The following is a 21,515-nucleotide window of genomic DNA, read 5'->3' on the forward strand; positions in this document are numbered from 1 at the left end:
CAGGGTGACATATTCCAATCAGTATTATCAGAGAGCAGCTACAGAGAGAGGGACTGAGGCAGCTTAGATAGATGGCCATCCCTTAAAGGACATCTCAGCTTTCTCTTCATTCTCTGCATTATTTATTTTTGTGTTTTTGTAGAGAGTGCTTTGAACACACAGTAAACGGGGAGGCGATGGCCTAGTGGTATTATCACTAGACTTTTAATCCAGAAACTTCGCTAATGTTTTGGGGACCTGGGTTTGAATCCCACCACGGCAGATGGTGGAATTTGAACTCAATAAAAAATGTCTGGAATTAAGAATCTACTGTTGACCATGAAATCATTGTCGATTGTCGGAAAAACCCATCTGGTTCACTAATGTCCTTTAGGGAAGGAAATCTGCCGTCCTTCCCTGGTCTGGCCTACATGTGACTCCAGACCCGCAGCAATGTGGTTAACTCTTAAAGGCCCTCAGGCAACTCGGGATGGGCAATAGATGCAGGCTAGCCAGCGATGCCCATGTCCCATGAGTGAATTTTTAAAAATTTGCTGGGCTTTAATTCACCGTTGAAAGTGGACATATAGGGCTTTGCAAAAGAAAAGCATGGAAAGAGGCAAAGGTGAGTGGAGAGTGGTGTCATGAATGACCTTCCGATCAGGAGAAACTTTTATCACACTCTTTCCACAAAGAGAGCTTGATAAAATGTGATTGTGTGGGAAATGTTGTGATTCTTACCTTGATTATTGCGCATGTCCTGCTCGAGGTGAATGCCTCGCTGCTCCAAATCATGGAACATCTGTTCAATCTCTTCCAACCGTCTCTGAATCATCTATAATTCCGAGAGAAAACACAGACTGAACACAGGAGAAAACGCAAACTCGACACAGGAGAAAGCGCAAGCTCGACGCAGGAGAAAACGCAGGCTCGACGCAGGAGAAAACACAGGCTCGATGCAGCAGCAAACGAAGGCTCGACGCAGGAGAAAACGCAAACTCGACACAGGAGAAAGCGCAAGCTCGACGCAGGAGAAAACGCAGGAGAAAACGCAGGCTTGACGCAGCAGCAAACGAAGGCTCGACGCAGGAGAAAACGCAGGCTCGACGCAGGAGAAAACGCAGGCTCGACACAGCAGCAAACGAGAGGCTCGACGCAAGAGAAAACGCAGGCTTGATGCAGGAGAAAACGCAGGTGAAAATGCACGCTCGACGCAGGACCGATGCAGGCTCGATGCAGGTGAAAACGCAGGCCCGACACAGGTGAAAACGCAGGTCCGGCGCAGGTGAAAACGCAGGCCCGGCGCAGGTGAAAACGCAGGCCCGGCGCAGGTGAAAACGCAGGCCCGGCGCAGGTGAAAACGCAGGCCCGGCGCAGGTGGAGGAAATGCAGGCCCGACGCAGGTGGAGGAAATGCAGGCCCGACGCAGGTGGAAACGCAGGCCCACACAGGTGAAAATGCAGGCCCGATGCAGGTGAAAACGCAGGTCCTACGCACGTGGAAATGCAGGCCCGACACTGGAGAAAACGCAGGCCCGATGCAGGAGAAAACGCAGGCCTGACGTAGGAGAAAACGCAGGCGCAACGCAGGAGAAATCGCAGGTGAAAACGCACGCTCGCGCAGGGGAAAAGGCAGGCCCGACGTAGGTGGAAATGTAGACCCGACGCAGGAGAAAACGCAGGCGAAAACGCAGGCCCGACGCAGGAGAAAACGCAGGCCCGATGCGGGAGAAAACGCAGGCCCGACGCGGGACAAAACACAGGCCCGACGCGGGACAAAACACAGGCCCGACGCGGGACAAAACACAGGCCCGACGCAGGACAAAACACAGGCCCGACGCGGGACAAAACACAGGCCTGACGCGGGACAAAACACAGGCCCGACGCAGGACAAAACACAGGCTCAACACAGGAGAAAACACAGGCTCGACGCAGGAGAAAATCCCAGAAGGAGAACAGAATGCGAGAGAGAGATTGCCAGGAGATCATGATAAAAGGGTTCAAATGCTAATTTAAAGAGAGCAGAGGGTTTTGGGCTCAGGAGGAATGTGGATCCAGTTGGTGCATTGAAAGACTGGCTGACAGACTGATACAGACTAAAATCACAATCCCGAAAAGCAGAATTTGAGCATTTCCCTCCCTCCAAACACCCTCAATCTGGGGTTCGACCCTATTCATTTCATCAAATGAGGGAATGAGCCACGGAAATTCTCCCCCATCTCTATGATTAATGACATAAACCTCTCAGATCACGAAGCAATCTTAACATCTCAACTATTCGACATTTCCACAGTCATCATCTGATGAAATGTTATCACGTCGTGGAACATTAACTCTTATTCTCTCCACAGATGCTACCTGACCTGCTGAGAATTTCCAGCATATTTTGTTTGTAATCACAATCCCTAAATCCATCTATGACCCTCCACTGACTTCGTTCTGTGGGGCGATTCACCCGCTCAGCCTGTAACTATTTCAAACAGTGAAATGCCCAAGTGGCACTTTGCTTGGAGCATTGATGCCCAATGGTTGACACGATTGGTGGAAATGGGCGTTACCCTTTCACCCACACGTCTGAATGTGCTGAGGTCCGGTTCCATTTAGCAGCTTATCAATACCTCACGCTGCACTTCAAAACCAGGGGAGACACTGTAGAGAGCTTTCCACCCTGGGGATTTACACTTCAGTATAGGGCATATCACACTCTAATGTAGGATATATCGAATTCGGATATGGGGGGGGATCTCACACTCCAGGTTCGGGGGGGGATCTCACACTCCAGGTTCGGGGGGGGATCTCACACTCCAGGTTCGGGGGGGGATCTCACACTCCAGGTTCGGGGGGGGATCTCACACTCCAGGTTCGGGGGGGGATCTCACACTCCAGGTTCGGGGGGGGATCTCACACTCCAGGCTCGGGGGGGATCTCACACTCCAGGCTCGGGGGGGATCTCACACTCCAGGTTCGGGGGGGATCTCACACTCCAGGTTCGGGGGGGATCTCACACTCCAGGTTCGGGGGGGATCTCACACTCCAGGTTCGGGGGGGATCTCACACTCCAGGTTCGGGGGGGATCTCACACTCCAGGTTCGGGGGGGATCTCACACTCCAGGTTCGGGGGGGATCTCACACTCCAGGTTCGGGGGGGATCTCACACTCCAGGTTCGGGGGGGATCTCACACTCCAGGTTCGGGGGGGATCTCACACTCCAGGTTCGGGGGGGATCCCACACTCCAGGTTCGGGGGGGATCTCACACTCCAGGTTCGGGGGGGATCTCACACTCCAGGTTCGGGGGGGATCTCACACTCCAGGTTCGGGGGGGATCTCACACTCCAGGTTCGGGGGGGATCTCACACTCCAGGTTCGGGGGGGATCTCACACTCCAGGTTCGGGGGGGATCTCACACTCCAGGTTCGGGGGGGATCTCACACTCCAGGTTCGGGGGGGATCTCACACTCCAGGTTCGGGGGGGATCTCACACTCCAGGTTCGGGGGGGATCTCACACTCCAGGTTCGGGGGGGATCTCACACTCCAGGTTCGGGGGGGATCTCACACTCCAGGTTCGGGGGGGATCACACACTCCAGGTTCGGGGGGGATCTCACACTCCAGGTTCGGGGGGGATCTCACACTCCAGGTTCGGGGGGGGATCTCACACTCCAGGTTCGGGGGGGGATCTCACACCCCAGGTTCGGGGGGGGATCTCACACTCCAGGTTCGGGGGGGGATCTCACACTCCAGGTTCGGGGGGGGATCTCACACTCCAGGTTCGGGGGGGGATCTCACACTCCAGGTTCGGGGGGGATCTCACACTCCAGGTTCGGGGGGGATCTCACACTCCAGGTTCGGGGGGGATCTCACACTCCAGGTTCGGGGGGGATCTCACACTCCAGGTTCGGGGGGGGATCTCACACTCCAGGTTCGGGGGGGATCTCACACTCCAGGTTCGGGGGGGGATCTCACACTCCAGGTTCGGGGGGGATCTCACACTCCAGGTTCGGGGGGGATCTCACACTCCAGGTTCGGGGGGGATCTCACACTCCAGGTTCGGGGGGGATCTCACACTCCAGGTTCGGGGGGGATCTCACACTCCAGGTTCGGGGGGGATCTCACACTCCAGGTTCGGGGGGGATCTCACACTCCAGGTTCGGGGGGGATCTCACACTCCAGGTTCGGGGGGGATCTCACACTCCAGGTTCGGGGGGGATCTCACACTCCAGGTTCGGGGGGGATCTCACACTCCAGGTTCGAGGGGGATCTCACACTCCAGGTTCGGGGGGGATCTCACACTCCAGGTTCGGGGGGGATCTCACACTCCAGGTTCGGGGGGGGATCTCACACTCCAGGTTCGGGGGGGATCTCACACTCCAGGTTCGGGGGGGATCTCACACTCCAGGTTCGGGGGGGATCTCACACTCCAGGTTCGGGGGGGATCTCACACTCCAGGTTCGGGGGGGATCTCACACTCCAGGTTCGGGGGGGACCTCACACTCCAGGTTCGGGGGGGATCTCACACTCCAGGTTCGGGGGGGATCTCACACTCCAGGTTCGGGGGGGATCTCACACTCCAGGTTCGGGGGGGATCTCACACTCCAGGTTCGGGGGGGGATCTCACACTCCAGGTTCGGGGGGGGATCTCACACTCCAGGTTCGGGGGTGATATCACACTCCAGGTTTGGGGGTGATATCACACTCCAGGTTTGGGGGTGATATCACACTCCAGGTTTGGGGGTGATATCACACTCCAGGTTTGGGGGGATATCACACTCCAGGTTTGGGGGGATATCACACTCCAGGTTCGGGGGTGATATCACACTCCAGGTTTGGGGGGATATCACACTCCAGTACAGGAAGCATGGGCGTGTGGAGTAGGGTAGGTCAGGTAACTGATTCCTATCTGCTGCCAACTCCAAATTAAATAGACTCGAGCCTGTGGACCGAAAGTGAAATTTCACAAATGTGTAAGGTTTAATCAGATTGTGTGGTAATTGTACAGGATACGAAACTACTCAAGCACAACATATTCCGAGGATTAGCTCACTCGGAACATTTATTTTCAATACTGACTTTGTTAAAATGTCCCATCATACATCAGGAACTACACCGCTCAAACAACTTCATGCATTATAAATCACTTTGGTCACGCAATGGTGAAAAGTGAAAATCCAGTTCTTTTAAGCCCTTTTTTAAAATCAAAATATTTAATGTGGAGCTGATGTTATCTGACAAATTGGTCATCTGCTAGACTGAGGGAACACATTCCAGCCAGTCTTTCATGTGAACAATAGTGTCTGACTTCAGATTACGCACGATCCAGTATTTACTGAGAAAACCAAGAAAACCTGTCCCACAAGCAGGTTTCTTGGTGATTTTCAGCAGCAGCATTTATGGAATGGAAACGGGAATGAATTTTTAAAAAAAAACACAGAACAAGATGGCATATCATTAAAACATTACTCAAAGGGATAGGTTTTAAGGAGCGTCTTAAAGGTAAGAGTGGAGGTTTAGGGAGGAAATTCTAGAGCTTAGTCCATAGAACAAATCACAATCCTGCACCTGACGTCAGCTCGTGGTGACTGAGACAGGTTACTCGGGTCAACAGAGCAAGGGAGCTGAAGGCGAGTGATTAAGCTTGAATCTTGGTTTAATGATACTGTGCTGTGTATTCAGGTACAATAACCTTCGCAAAGCCAAGGGTGGCACAAACTGAGGGACATCTGATTTATCTGACACGGGATCGTGTGCAGTGCAATCAGTTTGAATGTCGAACCTCAAGCCGCCATCTTGTTCCCGGAGCTAACCTTGTGGATGTTGAGTGGGAACGAGTTATCCGAACCAAAGGGGGTGCAATGTGGCAGTCTGGAATGTGAAGGTAGCTCATCTCCCACATTACCTGTGCTTTCAATAACCTCGCCATTTCTTCCTGCCTTGCACGCCGTTCAAAAGATCGCAGTCGCAATGTTTCTCGCCTTGCAGCAGATTCCTCCGGACTTAGTTTCTGTGAGAAAGGGAACAATTTCTCTTCAGTTTCAGCTCTTACCGACCATGCAGATTTGCACATATTTTGTGTGTGGGGCAGTTTAAACTACACGTGCGGCAGATCCGACTGCGGTGAGAACCTCCCATCAATCACTGTGCACCGTGGCTGAGCCAGCTAATTATTAGGTTTGCCTCCTTCCCTGAAGACCCTCTCTTGTGCTCAGGCACCGTCCCGTGGACCTTGTTCAATTGTGAGCCATTTCATGCCACGACCTTGTATTCTTTGGAAGCTAGGTGGAAGCCGCGGTCTGATTCAGAATCCTTATGGTCGACAGCAGAAGGGACTAACATCCCGTCTGTCTGGGCAAAAACCTGGGTGGATCTTGACTTTGCGTGATACTGTAAAAACAGCCATCCCCATTTGACACCTTTCCCCATTCTTATTTCCATTAATTCCTGTCACTAAGCCAAACCAGGTCTCACACAGATAAGAGACCAATACTTGAGTATGTAAAAGGCCAAAGAGGTTTTTCATTTCTCAGGAATGGAGACCCGCAATGTCAGTCTAATTTGCTGGATGGATCACCCTCTGCTGACATCAATGCAGTCTAATATTGGACAGCATATAAAACTGCCCCTCACTCCATCAGCTCCCCCACGGGCAGTTTAAGTTGTTTTTTAATTCATTCATGGGGATGTGGGCACATTGGCTGCTCAGCATTTGTTGCCCATTCCCAAACGCTCTTGAACTGAGTGGCTTGCATGGCCATTTCCGAGGACATTTAAAGAGTTAACCACATTGCTGTGGGTCTGGAGTCACATGTAGGCCAGACCAGGATATGGGCGGCAGATTTCCTTCCCTAAAGGACATTAAATGAACCAGTTGGGTTTTTACAATAGTTGCCAATGGTTTCATGGTCACATTAATTCCAGATTTTTGCTCGCCATGGTGGGATTCAAAGCGGTTTTTACAGTATCACGCAAAGTCAAGATCCACCCAGGTTTTTGCCCAGACAGACGGGATGTTAGTCCCTTCTGCTGTCGACCATAAGGATTCTGAATCAGACCGCGGCTTCCACCTAGCTTCCAAAGAATACAAGGTCGTGGCATGAAATGGCTCACAATTGAACAAGGTCCACGGGACGGTGCCTGAGCACAAGAGGTTTGCCTCCTTCAGGGAAGGATTCAAAGCGATTCAAACCCAGGTCCCCAGAGCGTCCCCTTCAGCTTCTGGATTACTAGTCCAGTGACAATACCACAATGCCACTGCCTAGTTATTCCCATCAGGATCGAATACAGAGGTTAGATGGAAAACAAAGTGCATCTCCCAGGTATGGAGTCACTTATACTCACAGTTTTGATTGGTGGCTCAGTGTTAGATTTCATCTCGTCTTCACTGAGGGACTCTTCCTCCTCCTCATCCGACTTCTCTTCGTCACTCAGATTGTAAGACATTACTGGATAAAAGAAACACAGAATCATACAGTAAGATCCCTGGCTCTGGTGGGAGACCAAGCACAATGCAGCAGAGCTTCAGGGAGCAGGGGCTCCGTGTGAGTGTGGATTGGTGTGAAGTTGCACATGTCGGGTTAAAAATGTGGTATGTGACAAATGTAAAAAATGAAAAGAAATGCTAAAACCAAAAGAAGAAATCGTATAGCATTGTCTCTCTTAAAAAAAAAACAGGTGTCTCTGTGCATGGATTTTAAATTGCAGAGTGCAGGCTGCAGAAGCGATTTTTGCAGTCAGTGCTCCAACCTAACCAAAACAGGCTTTTGAATTGGACCGTTGAGTTTAAAGCAAGCACGCAGAGACACAGAACCAATGAAATTCAAATCTGAGGGTGTTGACAGCCTCAAGCCACTCAGATCGCAGGAATACTATGAGGTAATTCCAGGTATATAAATCCAGACTTGGGGGGTGGGAGGGAGGGGGAGGTGGTAACTGGCAGAGAATGCTTGCCGCCTCTTGAGTCAGAAGGAGGGAAAGGTGAGGCTCTCATGTAAATCCTGCAGTATCATGTATATCTTCATAAAATCACCGTTTAAATAGAGACAGATACCAACTCAGAAAGTGTTCCAGGCCTGAGCATTACTGAAGAAAGTTCATACTTCCAAAAGATGCTTGTTTGTATAATAGTTGAGTGACTGAATTCTGTAATGATTTATTTCATTATTCCTGAAGGAGTCTTGTAATATTTGAACAGCATTCTATTGGGATTTTATTCAGTTTGTTAATTGTTTTAATAAGGGTTGTCACCAGTTTAAAAATAAAGACCTGTTAATTGCTCATGATAGAGAGTGTCAGATCCTGCTTTAATTAACCAAAACCAATAACTTCCTACTACCTCACACACATGCGCATAAGATTACAAGGTGAGGTATATCCCTTTGAGTGGTCCCAAAATCGAACAGAGGGAGAAATCACCTCTGCGTTGTAACAGGGTGGATCTAGATTTGGGGGCACATGCCACTGAGAATATTCCAGATGGAGGTCAATAGATTTTTGGATACTAAAGGAATATTGGAAAAGTGTGGGAAAGGTCGGATAGAAAATCAGCCATGATCTTGTTGAATGGTGGAACAGCCCGAAAGAACAAATAGTCTACTCCTATACCTTATATTCTTAGATATCTTTCACAAAGGAGCCGTACACTGTTCGGACAGATGTTATTATGCACACAGTATTTATATCATTGGACATTGAAAACCAATGAATATTGCCATCTCCGTGACCAACACCATTTAAACTGCCCTCAGGTTTTGGCTCCCTTTGCCATAGTGGCAGCACAGACCAATGAGTTTTCAGCACATTGACACAACAAAGAGCAGAGACACATGAACTAGCCACATACTACCATGCGGATAAGTGATGAGATTTTATCTAGTGTCCACTGTCTTACATAGCACTGCAGTATTCAAACTGAAGCTCAGCATTACATGGGCCTGTAAGTGTTCGGGTGAGTTAATTTGTCCTCATGGCTTAATTTCTAATTGGTGGCATTCTCCCATTTGGAGACTAAGTGCAGTGGCAGGAGGCACCTTTCCCGCTGACCAGAATGGCAGGATCCCGCACCACATTCTGTGTTTGAAACCTCATTATGCAGAGTTAGGTTTCCCTCCGGGTCACCTCGCAGGCCAGCAGCTGAATCATCTGCCTGCTGTCAGCTGACATTTCCAAAAGTTCCGGTGCCATATTTAAACACCAATCCAGCGCACTCACATCACTCTCTCCAGCTCACCTGTCTTCACCAGACAGTGCAGGATGTCAGCTTCCCAGATAGAAAAGGCAGCCTATTCTCCAATCCAACAACCCTCCTCCAAGTCAATCATTTGCCCATGCCCTGCTTGGACCTCTACCCACCACATCTGGTGTCTTCATCCATCCCCTTCCAGTAAACCATGTGGTATCCCTTTGACCGCCTTGTTTGTGAGCTTTTCAGTGCAGCCTTGTCAGGGTCTAGCTTCACTCCCCTCAGTCTTCACTCTGTCTTCTATTGTTCATCGTCTTCATCCAGCTCTTTGCCCCTCTGCCTGCCATTGTGAACTCTCACATTCCCCTCTCCTTGCACAGCCCTCTTTCCACATTGCACCACCCCCCCCCCCCCCCCCCCCCCCCCAACCCCCTAACCTCACCTTGCAATTCGGGTAAATTTGGGTCTTTGTTGCTGTGGTTACATGAGTCTTGTAACACACTGCTGTCCAGCTAGACACTGCTGTGAGGTACCAGGGGAAGGAGGCCTCTGCACTTCCCAATCCCAGGCTCAATACTGACCCGAGACGGCAACACAGGAGGGTCCATGGGTCCAGTAGCACGGTGCTATCCACGAAGACCAGCTCAGCATGGAGAAGGAGGGCAGGAGCTGGTCTGTCCCAGCTGAGTGCTGTTCAGCACATCAGGTGCAGCACAGTGTTATGGCAGAAAGGTTGTTGCACTCACCCTGAACTCTCTGGTTAACCAAGAACCATTTTGTGCACACCACCCTTCAGCTATTGGGATTTAGACTGACACAACTTCCTGGTGGCCTGACACAAGATTGTAAGGCCTGATTGGACGCTGGCGGGCAACTGTTTTAATGCGCATTCATGAGATGTAAATAACTTTCACACCATCAGTCAGCGGGAAAGCCGACCCACCATTAACCCACCAGTGGAAGAATTGCAAGTTCCTGACTCCCGCTAAATGCTCCGCTCAAACTGGCCATCAAACCCTCTGCGGGAGGGAGGAGACAATCCCAGCCTATATTTCACATTCCACTGATTGAAGGTGAGGTGCTCACCTGATGGTGAGGTGCCCACCTGATGAAGGTGAGGTGCTCAACTGATGAAGGATCACCGGTCCAAAAGCTCGTGCTACCAAATAAACCTGTTGGACTTTAATCTGGTGTTGTGAGACTACTTACTGTGCCTTCACAGTAGCCCAGGGCAGTGGAAATATTTAGCATGTCAGAATTTGCTTCATCACATTCAATGTGGCATCATGACAGTTATGGTATGCATGCTATGTGTGTGTGTGTCTCCCTCTCTAAGTTCTTGTGGTGACTCAAATACAGCTGACACAGTGAGTTACTGCAGAATGATAGCATCATGATTGCTGCCTGGGTTCATGGCCTGAGGTCACACAACTCGGATGGTGAAGGAGCGAAGTTTCTCTCAGTTGCAGTCTAAAGCAACATGGACAGGCAGCACCCACAGGGCCATGTTTGTGCAATCAATGGCACCCTGCACTGTGGAGGAATTTCCAATCCCTCTGGATCTACTGGACAGTGATCTGAAACAGGAACACTTTGTTCCCGATCTGTTGCAGCATAACTGTGGGCAACCACAGAACATCTATCACTGCCAAGGGAAGACGAGCGAGCAGAGGTGAGACGAGCGAGCAGAGCTGAGAGTAGGACGTTAGTAAGAATGATTCTCCTCTGCCTGTTCTGTGTTAGCTGATCTCACCTCAGCAAATTCTCATCCTTTTCAAACTGCAATCTCCCTCTGCAATCTCCTCCAGCCTCACAACCCTCTGAAATATCTGCACTCCTGTAATTCTAGCCTCTTGTACATCCCCAATATTAATTGCTCCACTATTGGATTCAGTTGCCTAGATCCCAAGCTCAGGAATTCCCTCTCTCCACCTCGCTTCTCTCCCCTAAGACAGTCCATAAAGCCTATCTCCGTGACCAGCCTTTTGGCCGTCTGACCAGTATCTTCGTTTGTGACTTGTTTCACACTTTGTTTTATATCACTCCTGTGAAGCACCTTGGGATTTTTCACAAAGTTAAAGGCGCTATATAAATGCAAACTGCTGTTGTCGGGGTGCTACAATTGGCCTGGTTCAGGCTGGTGTCAAATTCATTACTGTTCCTGCTTTGGATCACTGTCCATTGGCCTCCAAGGGGTCGCGTATATGTGTGTGGATCTAAGATGAATTCTGGGGTCAGTTGTGATGCCCTCGGGATCAAATGGGCAATAAGGGTAGCACGGTGGCTCAGTGGTTAGCACTGCTGCCTCACAGCTCTAGGGACCCAGGATTCGATTCTGGCCTCGGGTGACTGTGTGCAATTTGCACATTGTCCCCATGTCTGCGTGGGTTTCCTCCAGGTGCTCCGGTTTTCTCCCACACTCCAAAGATGTGTGGGTTAGGTTGATTGGCTATGCTAGGTTGTCCATTAGTGTCAGGGGGATTGTCAGGGTAAATGCATGGGGTTGCGAGGATAGGGTCTGGCTGGGATTGTTGTCGGTGCAGACTCGATGGGCCAAATGGCCTCCTTCTGCACTGTAGGAATTCTATAAGCATGTCAGAGTTCAAGGTTCGCAGGTGAAAGTGGTGTCGTAGCAGAGAGTGCCTGTGTAATTGATTGGTACAGATTTAATCATTAGAAATTTCACTGCAATGGTCAAAGTCACAAAGAGCAGTTAGAAAAGCTTCCTTTATTGGTTCATTCACAGACACACCTTGAGGCCTGGCTTATAGGTAAACAGCTGCCTGAGAAAGACAAAACATCTGGAAAGGTAGGGAGTGAAAACAGTCTGGGAATTATGGGCCAATGATTGCAAGACAGTACAATCAAACCAACTACGTAATGTAACTATGATACATGTCAGGGGTAAAAAGAAAGGCTTAAACAGGTGGTGTTGCAACAGATTCTTGTAAGTTGATTAGAATCAGATCCACCCAAGTACACTGAACTTGGAACTGTAATGTCTTGAGTTCACTGGCTAAAATATTTTATTGTATGTGTTCCTGGTAAGTATATCTTTATTATTGTTGGCTTAATATATATGACAGTTAACGTTACAATATCCATTATTCTGAGGAGTAAATTATAAGTGGGAATACTGCTCCTCTACATCTGGTCCATCTCTGAGATGCAGCTCTGTGGGCTATAATCTCTCCGGTGGAGCTCTGTGGGCTATAATCTCTCTGGTGGAGCTCTGTGGGCTATAGTCTCTCTGGTGGAGCTCTGTGGGGTATAGTCTCTCTGGTGGAGCTCTGTGGGGTATAGTCTCTCTGGTGCAGCTCTGTGGGGTATAATCTCTCTGGTGGAGCTCTGTGGGGTATAGTCTCTCCGGTGGAGCTCTGTGTGCTATAATCTCTCCGGTGGAGCTCTGTGGGCTATAATCTCTCCGGTGGAGCTCTGTGGGCTATAATCTCTCTGGTGGAGCTCTGTGGGCTATTGTCTCTCTGGTGGAGCTCTGTGGGGTATAGTCTCTCTGGTGGAGCTCTGTGGGGTATTGTCTCTCTGGTGGAGCTCTGTGGGGTTTAGTCTCTCTGGTGGAGCTCTGTGGGGTATAGTCTCTCTGGTGGAGGTCTGTGGGGTATTGTCTCTCTAGTGGAGCTCTGTGGGGTAAATTCTCTCTGGTGGAGCTCTGTGGGGTAAAATCTCTCTGGTGGAGCTCTGTGGGGTATAGTCTCTCTGGTGGAGCTCTGTGAGATACAGTCTCTCTCGTGGAGCTCTGTGGGGTTTAGTCTCTCTGGTGCATCTCTGTGTTGCGCAGCTCCTAGTTCCAGTTCTCTGCACAGCGTGGAGCAAAGTTACTGAATCACGTGCACAGCCCTGAGTTTGTGCAAAAATGCTCGAAATTGGAATGATTTTGAGGTCACTTGCTGATCTCGACCCTATATATGAAAAGCCTGCTTAGTTTCGCATGTGTGAATAGCCCTGTTTCCTTTGGATTATTACCTTTGTACAAGCAAGAAACGTCTCATTTTTGGGATGGTCATCGACACAACAGCATAGCATTTGAATACACAATAAACAGGAATTCAATGCTAAAGTTGCTCATACTGTCTAGCACAGGGAAGCAATGCTCTGCTTGCTATGTGGACTAACATCATAAGTGGTGATTTCCTTTGGTGAGAAGTTGTGAACCTGTTAGCATGGTCTTTGCTAAACCACTCAGTAGAGTCCATCCCCTCATCGCTATTGTAGCTCCTTATCCCTAGAAAATGGAATAAAAACAAATACTAGATCCACGTGAATCCTTACCTTCCTTCTGAGGCGCAGAGGACTCCTGGATTGCTGATACCTCTGCCTTTGGTTGATAAACAGTGGTGCTTTCCTGCTCTTTATTTCCCTTCTCTCTTCTTGATCTACGAGAAAACTTCTGGCGAAATGAAAAAACCGTCAATCTTGATTTATTTGGAGTTTTAGAAGCCAAGTCTTTCTCACTTGGCTTTGCATTGGCTTTTAATTTCTCTGTGGCTTTATTCTTTGAGATTTCGGAGTTGTTCTTGGTGGGCAAGGGCTGACCTACATTCGGACTAGATTTGTCCTTCAGGTCAGGCCTGGGTGTGTCCCAATAAATCTGATTTTTCCTCTCTTGCTCTTTGAGACTTCTGTGATCTCCTGTGCCCATGACTGGTGCGGGGTGATCCACTAGTTCCCATTCCTTGGCTGAGTTCTCAGATTCTACAAAGGTGCAAGTTGCTGCCTTTTCTGGATGGAACCTCTCACCCTCGGATGGTAGTCTGTCACACTGAATCCTGGGCTGCGTATCATCCTCCTGACTTTCTGAATCAGAGTCTGAGGTTACACTTAGTCTGGCAAGTTTGTGTCTTACGGATGGTGAAAGAACCAATTTCTTCATTGGGGTGTTGTGATCGTCATTCTCCTTGTCCCTAGCTAATTCAAAATGAAGATGTGCTGAAGGAAATTCCTTTGACACTGATTCCCTATCAGCATCCTCTACATTCTCTTCAACTCCTGGACAAGGCATGTTACCCAGCTGTTCACGTGAGGAAGCTCCTTTGCAATCGCCAGTATATGTTGTCCTGTTGGCATCTTCCAGGTGTAAGGTTTTGGTAGAATGCGAGGGTGGAGATTCGCTGGTGTGGGGCTCAGAGATATTGAGTGATGGTATGGAGGTCTCATCAACAATGGAACTTTGCTTCTGCTGACAGGTACTAAATCTCTCAGCGTCGCTGCCCAAAGGCATGACATGATCATGCACAGGCAGGGGTTTAACAGAGGAAGATGCGGTGTTGTTTGTACCACAGAGATATGCAGATTGGTTCGATGATGGAGGTGGAGATTCTTCACTATGATGGCAATATTCTCTGTTGACTGGTTCAGCAATATTTTTATGATCCATGGAATTCCCTTCAGATCCTGTAGTAAAGTTGGAGTCAGTGCTCGATCCAAATGCCGTGGAGTTCCCACTTTTGGACCATTGATGCTCTACCATAGGGTGAGAAACAAAATTCTGCGGATTTTCAGGAGAATGGAAAGATGATAACAAAAAACGGATGGTTAGAAATGGGACGTTTTCAGAGCAGGTGAAGCTGCTTTCATTCAGCACAGCTTGTGGCCTATCAGAGAGTTAAGCTGACAATGCAGAAGTTAAATAAGCAATGGGTTAAAACAGTGCTTGGGAACAGGTTCATGAAAAACCTATTGCAACACAACAATCAGCTTTGCCTAGCAGTGATGTGAGAAAGAGTCTGGGCCTATGATTAACTCAAACAAAGGAAAGTCTGAAAAGTGTGGATGACGTCTAGGAGATTAGTTCATATTCGGGTGAATTCTCTAGATGAATTGCCTCAAATACCTTCCATCCAGATTGCAAAATGTGTCTTCAGAACCTAGAAGCCTCATACTCCAAACAGTGACTAACCCTTAATCAAGACTGACATTTCCTCCAAACCTGACATGGAAGTTGGGAAAATTGAGTTCTTTACATTGGGAAGTCTAGTTCAAAAGGTCCACTGTATAGGACTCTACTAAGGATGAAAGCTGTAGAAAAGTGGACAAAGAAGAAGTGATTAGACATTGCAAAGATTGGATTTTACAGGCAGAGACAGCAGCAGAGAGGTAGGAATGGAGGGAGTAGAGTTTCATGATTTAGACAGCCTGGAAATGATTCAAACTTGAGATTGACTTGCAAGTAGCAGCAGTATTAAACTTTCTGCTTGGAGGAGCAAGAGGAAGAGTAACAAAAACAGAAAGTTCTGGGAAGGCTCAGCAGGTCTGGCAGCACCTGGAGAGAGAGAAGCAGAGTTAACGTTTTGAATCCAATATGACTCTTCTTCGGAACTGAAGAGAGGTAGGAACGTGATGCGTTTTACACTGTTGCCAAAAGAGGAGAGAGTCAGGTGGAGCAAAAGGAGGTCTGGGATAGGTTAAGAGGGTGGGGGAGATTAAATGACAAAGATGTCACAGAACAAAAGGCAAAGGGTAATGATAGTATTAAAGGAACAAAGTATTGAACCGGAGTAAGTGTTGATAGCAGAATATAGGTCTACACCATCTGAAAGCAAAACATAAGAACAGGATACAAGAATGTAAGATGGAGGACCAAGTTCATGGTCTGAAGTTGTTGAACTCAGTGTTGAGTTCAGAGGCTGTGAAGTGCCCAATTGGAAGATGAGGTGCAGTTCTGCAAAGCAGTCGGTCTGCGTTTTTGGTCTCCCCAATATGGAGGAGATCACATTGCGAGCAGCGAATGTAGCAGACTGGATTGAAAGAAGTTTACAGAGTGGATCGGTGGCACTGCTGCCTCTCAGCTCCAGGGACCTGGGTTCGATTCCTGGCTTGGGTCACTGTCTGTGTGGAGTTTGCACATTCTCCCCGTGTCTGCTTGGGTTTCCTCCGGGTGCTCCGGTTTCCTCCCACAGTCCAAAGATGTGCGGGTTAGGTGCATTGGCCATGCTAAATTGCCCCTTAGTGTCCCAGGATGCGTAGGTTGAAGGGATTAGCAGGGTAAATATGTGGAGTTACGGGGATAGGGCCTGGGGGTGGGATTGTTGTCAGTGCAGGCTTGATGGGCCGAATGGCCTCCTTCTGCACTGTAGGGATTCTCTGATAAATCGCTGCGTCACTTAGAAGGAGTGATTGGGGCCTTGGAGGAGGTAAAGGAGCAGGGGTTTATGTCTGCACTTATATGGGAAGGTGCCTTGCAGAGGGGCGAGTTGTTGGAGATGATAGCGGAGCTCACCATGGTGTTGGGGAGGGAGTGGTCTCTTCAGATTGTTGACAGAAGAGGGGAGGGGAAGATGTGTTTAGTGGTGGCACCATGCTGAAGATCATGGAAGCGGTGGAGGGTGATCCATTGAATGTGGGCGTTGGCGAGGTGAAAAGTAAGGTCAAGGAGAACCATTTCATAGTTCTGGGAGGGGTGAGAAGGGCAGGGCAGAAGTGCAGGAAATAGGTTGGATACAGTTGAGGGCCCTGTCAACCTCAGTGGGGTTGGAAGGGTGTCCTCATTTGAGGAAAAAAGACGACATGTTGGAAGCGTTGTTGTGGAAGGTGGGATCATCAAAACAGACACAATGGAGATGGAGAAACTGGGAGAATAGAATGGACTCCTTACAGGAAGCAGGGTGTGAGGAGGTATAGATGAATTGGTGAGTTTGTAATGAATATTAGTTGATAGTTTATCACCAGAAGTGGAGATAGAGAAGTCAAAGAAGGGAAGGGAAGAGTCGGAGATGGACGATGTGCAGGTGAGAAGCGTGGAAATTAGAGGCAAATTGATGGACTTTTCCAGTTCTGGATGAGAGCAGGAAGCAGCAGCGATGTACCAGAAAAACAGAGGGAACCCGAGTAGGACTGGAACATGGAATGTTCCACATACCCTACAAACAGACAGGTAGGGCCCATGAGGGTATCCAAAACCACATACTTTATTTGGAGGAAGTTAATGTAAAACAAAGTAAAGGGAAACAAAATAACTTGTAACAGAGAAAGGAGTGAGTGGCGGCAGAGAGAGAGAGAGAGAGGAATCACCGGTCAAATAGCAAGCTTTGTTATTTGTGCATGAGATGTGGGTTCGCTGGCTGGGCCAGCATTTTGTTCCTGCATCTTGTTCAAGAGGCATTTAAAAGACTGGACTGCACAACAAACAGCTGCCATAACTCAGCATAAACTGAGAAGATGATGGACAGGGGACGGGTGAGATACACGGAAAAGGATGTAGCAATCTCCCCTGTTTGCAATTAGAATATGTAGTAACTCAGATCAGTGAACTTCCTCTTAAAGGCACAAATTAATTCACCATATGTTCCAGATGCTGTGACAGATTCAGCACCTTCTTAATATTAAACCTGGCGAGAGTCACTTCAGGTTGTGGACCCTTTAAGAACACTCACAGCCGGGCTATTTTGGTTGATAGACTGAATTCTCAGAATGCGACACTGCACCAATTGGGAAACATGATAATGGAGCATCGTCACCGCAGTAGGATGTGGGAAGCCTCAGTTCCTGGAACAGCTTTCTCCAAAACCTCTGCTCTTAAGTTGACCACACAAGCCACCTCAAAAAGACATTCCCCTTCCATAAACTGTGACAATGTCTTTCTTCATTTCAATTTGCTTCTAGTGCATGCGTTGGTGTAAATGCAATTTTCCCACTAAATGCAATGATTGGTGTAACAGGAGCACAATTACATGCATTCAACTAGATCAATCATCTTAAAATCAGGAATCATCTATAAATCCTGAGATTCTACAAGCTGCCTACCGCAGAAAGCGGAGATATTTTGGTGAATTAAAAGGGCTTAAGTACACAAATGATCATTTGATTTTAAGAAGACAGTATTCGATTATATTCTATTTATAATTGTTATTTGTGAATTCAGAGCATCTTAACAAGGGCAGCATGGTGACACATTGGTTAGCACTTCTGCCTCACAGCACCAGAGAGTCGGGTTCAATTCCGGCCTTGGGTATCTGTCTGTGTGGAGTTTGCACATTCTCCCCGTGTCTGCATGGTTAGGTGGATTGGCCATGCTAAATTGCTCCTTAGTGTCCAAAGATGTGTAGGTTAGGTGGATTAGCCGTGGTAAATATGTGGGGCTACAGGGATAGGGCGAGGGAGGTGGGGTTACGGGGATAGGGCGAGGGAGGTGGGGTTACGGGGATAGGGCGAGGGAGGTGGGGTTACGGGGATAGGGTGAGGGAGGTGGGGTTACGGGGATAGGGTGAGGGAGGTGGGGTTACGGGGATAGGGTGAGGGAGGTGGGGTTACGGGGATAGGGTGAGGGAGGTGGGGTTACGGGGATAGGGTGAGGGAGGTGGGGTTACGGGGATAGGGTGAGGGAGGTGGGGTTACGGGGATAGGGTGAGGGAGGTGGGGTTACGGGGATAGGGTGAGGGAGGTGGGGTTACGGGGATAGGGCGAGGGAGGTGGTGTTACGGGGATAGGGCGAGGGAGGTGGGGTTACGGGGATAGGGTGAGGGAGGTGGGGTTACGGGGATAGGGTGAGGGAGGTGGGGTTACGGGGATAGGGTGAGGGAGGTGGGGTTACGGGGATAGGGTGAGGGAGGTGGGGTTACGGGGATAGGGTGAGGGAGGTGGTGTTATGGGGATAGGGCGAGGGAGGTGGGGTTACGGGGATAGGGCGAGGGAGGTGGGGTTACGGGGATAGGGTGAGGGAGGTGGGGTTACGGGGAAAGGGTGAGGAAGGTGGGGTTACGGGGAAAGGGTGAGGGAGGTGGGGTTACGGGGATAGGGTGAGGGAGGTGGGGTTACGGGGATTGGGTGAGGGAGGTGGTGTTACGGGGATAGGGTGAGGGAGGTGGGGTTACGGGGAAAGGGTGAGGGAGGTGGGGTTACGGGGATTGGGTGAGGGAGGTGGTGTTACGGGGATAGGGCGAGGGAGGTGGGGTTACGGGGATAGGGCGAGGGAGGTGGGGTTACGGGGATAGGGTGAGGGAGGTGGGGTTACGGGGATAGGGTGAGGGAGGTGGGGTTACGGGGATAGGGCGAGGGAGGTGGGGTTACAGGGATAGGGCGAGGGAGGTGGGGTTATGGGGATAGGGTGAGGGAGGTGGGGTTACGGGGATAGGGCGAGGGAGGTGGTGTTATGGGGATAGGGTGAGGGAGGTGGGGTTACGGGGATAGGGTGAGGGAGGTGGTGTTATGGGGATAGGGTGAGGGAGGTGGGGTTACGGGGATAGGGTGAGGGAGGTGGGGTTACGGGGATAGGGTGAGGGAGGTGGGGTTATGGGGATAGGGTGAGGGAGGTGGGGTTACGGGGATAGGGCAAGGGAGGTGGTGTTATGGGGATAGGGTGAGGGAGGTGGGGTTACGGGGATAGGGTGAGGGAGGTGGGGTTACGGGGATAGGGTGAGGGAGGTGGGGTTACGGGGATAGGGTGAGGGAGGTGGGGTTACGGGGATAGGGTGGAGGATGGGACTGGGTTAGATGCTCAGTCAGAGTCAATGCAGACTCAATGGGCTGAATGGCCTCCTTCTGCACTGTAGGGATTTTAGGAACAAGATGAGCAATAACAAGTAAACTCAGCTACTTCTGCGCAAAACAGACAGAGCATAAGCAGAAGCTTTGAAATTGGTGTTAATGCAAAAAGCTAAGTATAAGCAGCTTTTAAACGTGGATGTTTTAAGCGGTGAGCACTTTAATCATTGGTGTTCTGCTAAACAGTGACACCGCTGTTTTACTAATCATGATGCTGCGCACCCTTAATTCACAAATTTGATATTTTACCAGACCCAGTTTAATATTCTCAACGTTTGTTATCAGTACACTGAACTGCAAAGCACTGTGACACAAGAATAGCAAGAACTGAATGGTAAGATGATACCTGATCCATATCCCGTGAAGGGCTCCTGCCAGGTGATGTAAGATGCCTCATGGCAGGCACTCTGCTATACTCTGTAAATTCATAAGAACTTTATCACAAAGGTAGATGAATAAGTTAGGGGAAAGCTTATTTTATACCTTCATATTGTTTGAAGCTGTTAAGTTACAGAATAATGGCCAGTGACAGTGCAGTAAGTTGGAATTGTCGTGTGCTGTGGCTACAGTGAGACAGGATGTGATTTTGCATTTACAATTTTCCATGTTACGGATCTCAGCTGTACTGGGGGAGTGATGTGTGGAGACCAGGTGCTTCTCTGCAAGGTGGGAGAGTCACACTGGAGCACTCATGTGCTAATTTTGGGAGCTGCTTTCAGTGTGCCAGATGGCAGGAGACTAGTTTACTGCCCACTCCCCAGGCTGAAGATGGTTTGTGTACAGGGATGTCCACAAAGAGCAGAGAGAGAGTATCTTATAAAAAGAGGAACTCTTGTCATTAACCAAAAGCAAAACGACTGCTGTGTAAACTTCTGTGAATAGATTGCATGGCAGTATTCTGAAGGCTTCAAGGTCATGGCTTAATCAGCTTACATCCTTTAACTGAAACTTAACTGAATTAGATTACAACCATGAACTCACCTCCGGGTACAGAAACAGAAGAACAGGAAAAAGCCATTCAGCCCCTTAAGCTTCTTTCACCATTGAATGAAATCATGGCTGATCTGTATCATAACTCCAACTACCCCATCTCCATTCTCTAACCCTTGATATCTTTGTTTACCGGAAATACAGCAATCTTAGTTTTGACATTTTCAATTGACCATCAATAGCTGTGCAGAGGGGAGATCCAGATTTCCATTGCGGTTTGTGTTATGAAATTTTTGGTGTCTTTGGTTTTGCAAGGAGTACATTTGCTTTCATTTCACTGTGGACTGTTGTTGCGAGTTTCCAAGTTCTCTAGTGTGCAATGAAGTCACACTCACCATTAATAATTGCAATCTTATTCAAGGAGGTTTATTCCATAAACAACCATCAGTACTGAGTAATTCTGTGGTATACAAAGAAAGCAAGATACTGCGAATGCTGAAAATCTGAAAGATAACTGAAAATGCTGGAAAACACTCTGGTAGCATCTGAGGAAGAGTGAAACGTGAGTGAAACATGATGTTTCTTCTTCTCCAGTAAGAACCTGCTGAGTGGTTCTGGCACTTTCCATTTATATTGCACATCAACTAAGTTGGGTGAGAAATAAAATCGTCCAGGAAAAATGTTGGCAAAAAAGTGAAGATGGAAGTGTAGATTGATCGGGAAATAGGTGGCACGAACAGCCCCATGGGCTGGACTGAACATCTGCCTTTCTGAAACACTGGAGTTTGTGCAATTAATGCGCAATCAACAATTCAATTTCTCACTTAAAAATGCACAATTTCCCATCAAAATAAACAAACTGGATTCACCAGCAATGTGAATACATAGGAGCTAGACAGAAGTAAGGGAAATCTGTCTAAAACACCACAAATTACTTGATT

General features: G+C 48.8%; 2 protein-coding genes across 6 annotated transcripts in view; one reads left to right on the forward strand and one right to left on the reverse strand.

Annotated features, from left to right (window-relative positions):
* rpl10a (ribosomal protein L10a) overlaps positions 1-21,515 on the forward strand; it is a 368,503-nt gene that overhangs the window by 206,130 nt on the left and 140,858 nt on the right. The gene's annotated exons all lie outside the window — the stretch shown is intronic.
* The window catches only part of LOC144479158 (F-actin-monooxygenase mical1-like), a 125,567-nt gene that overhangs the window by 13,805 nt on the left and 90,247 nt on the right, over positions 1-21,515 (reverse strand). For 3 of the 5 annotated variants that reach the window (XM_078197724.1, XM_078197722.1, XM_078197723.1), the window contains 3 exons: positions 7,311-7,414; positions 5,872-5,976; positions 721-814 (listed from right to left, as the gene is read on the reverse strand). In XM_078197724.1, coding sequence (XP_078053850.1) covers positions 721-814; positions 5,872-5,976; positions 7,311-7,414 — 303 coding nt within the window. Of the gene's footprint in view, positions 1-720; positions 815-5,871; positions 5,977-7,310; positions 7,415-13,437; positions 14,654-19,990; positions 20,062-21,515 lie in introns of all 5 variants that reach the window. The other 2 variants (XM_078197721.1, XM_078197720.1) reach the window with 1 other exon arrangement.

The sequence above is a fragment of the Mustelus asterias genome, chromosome 25 (genome assembly GCF_964213995.1).
Source record: "Mustelus asterias chromosome 25, sMusAst1.hap1.1, whole genome shotgun sequence".
In the NCBI taxonomy this organism is placed as follows: domain Eukaryota; kingdom Metazoa; phylum Chordata; class Chondrichthyes; order Carcharhiniformes; family Triakidae; genus Mustelus; species Mustelus asterias.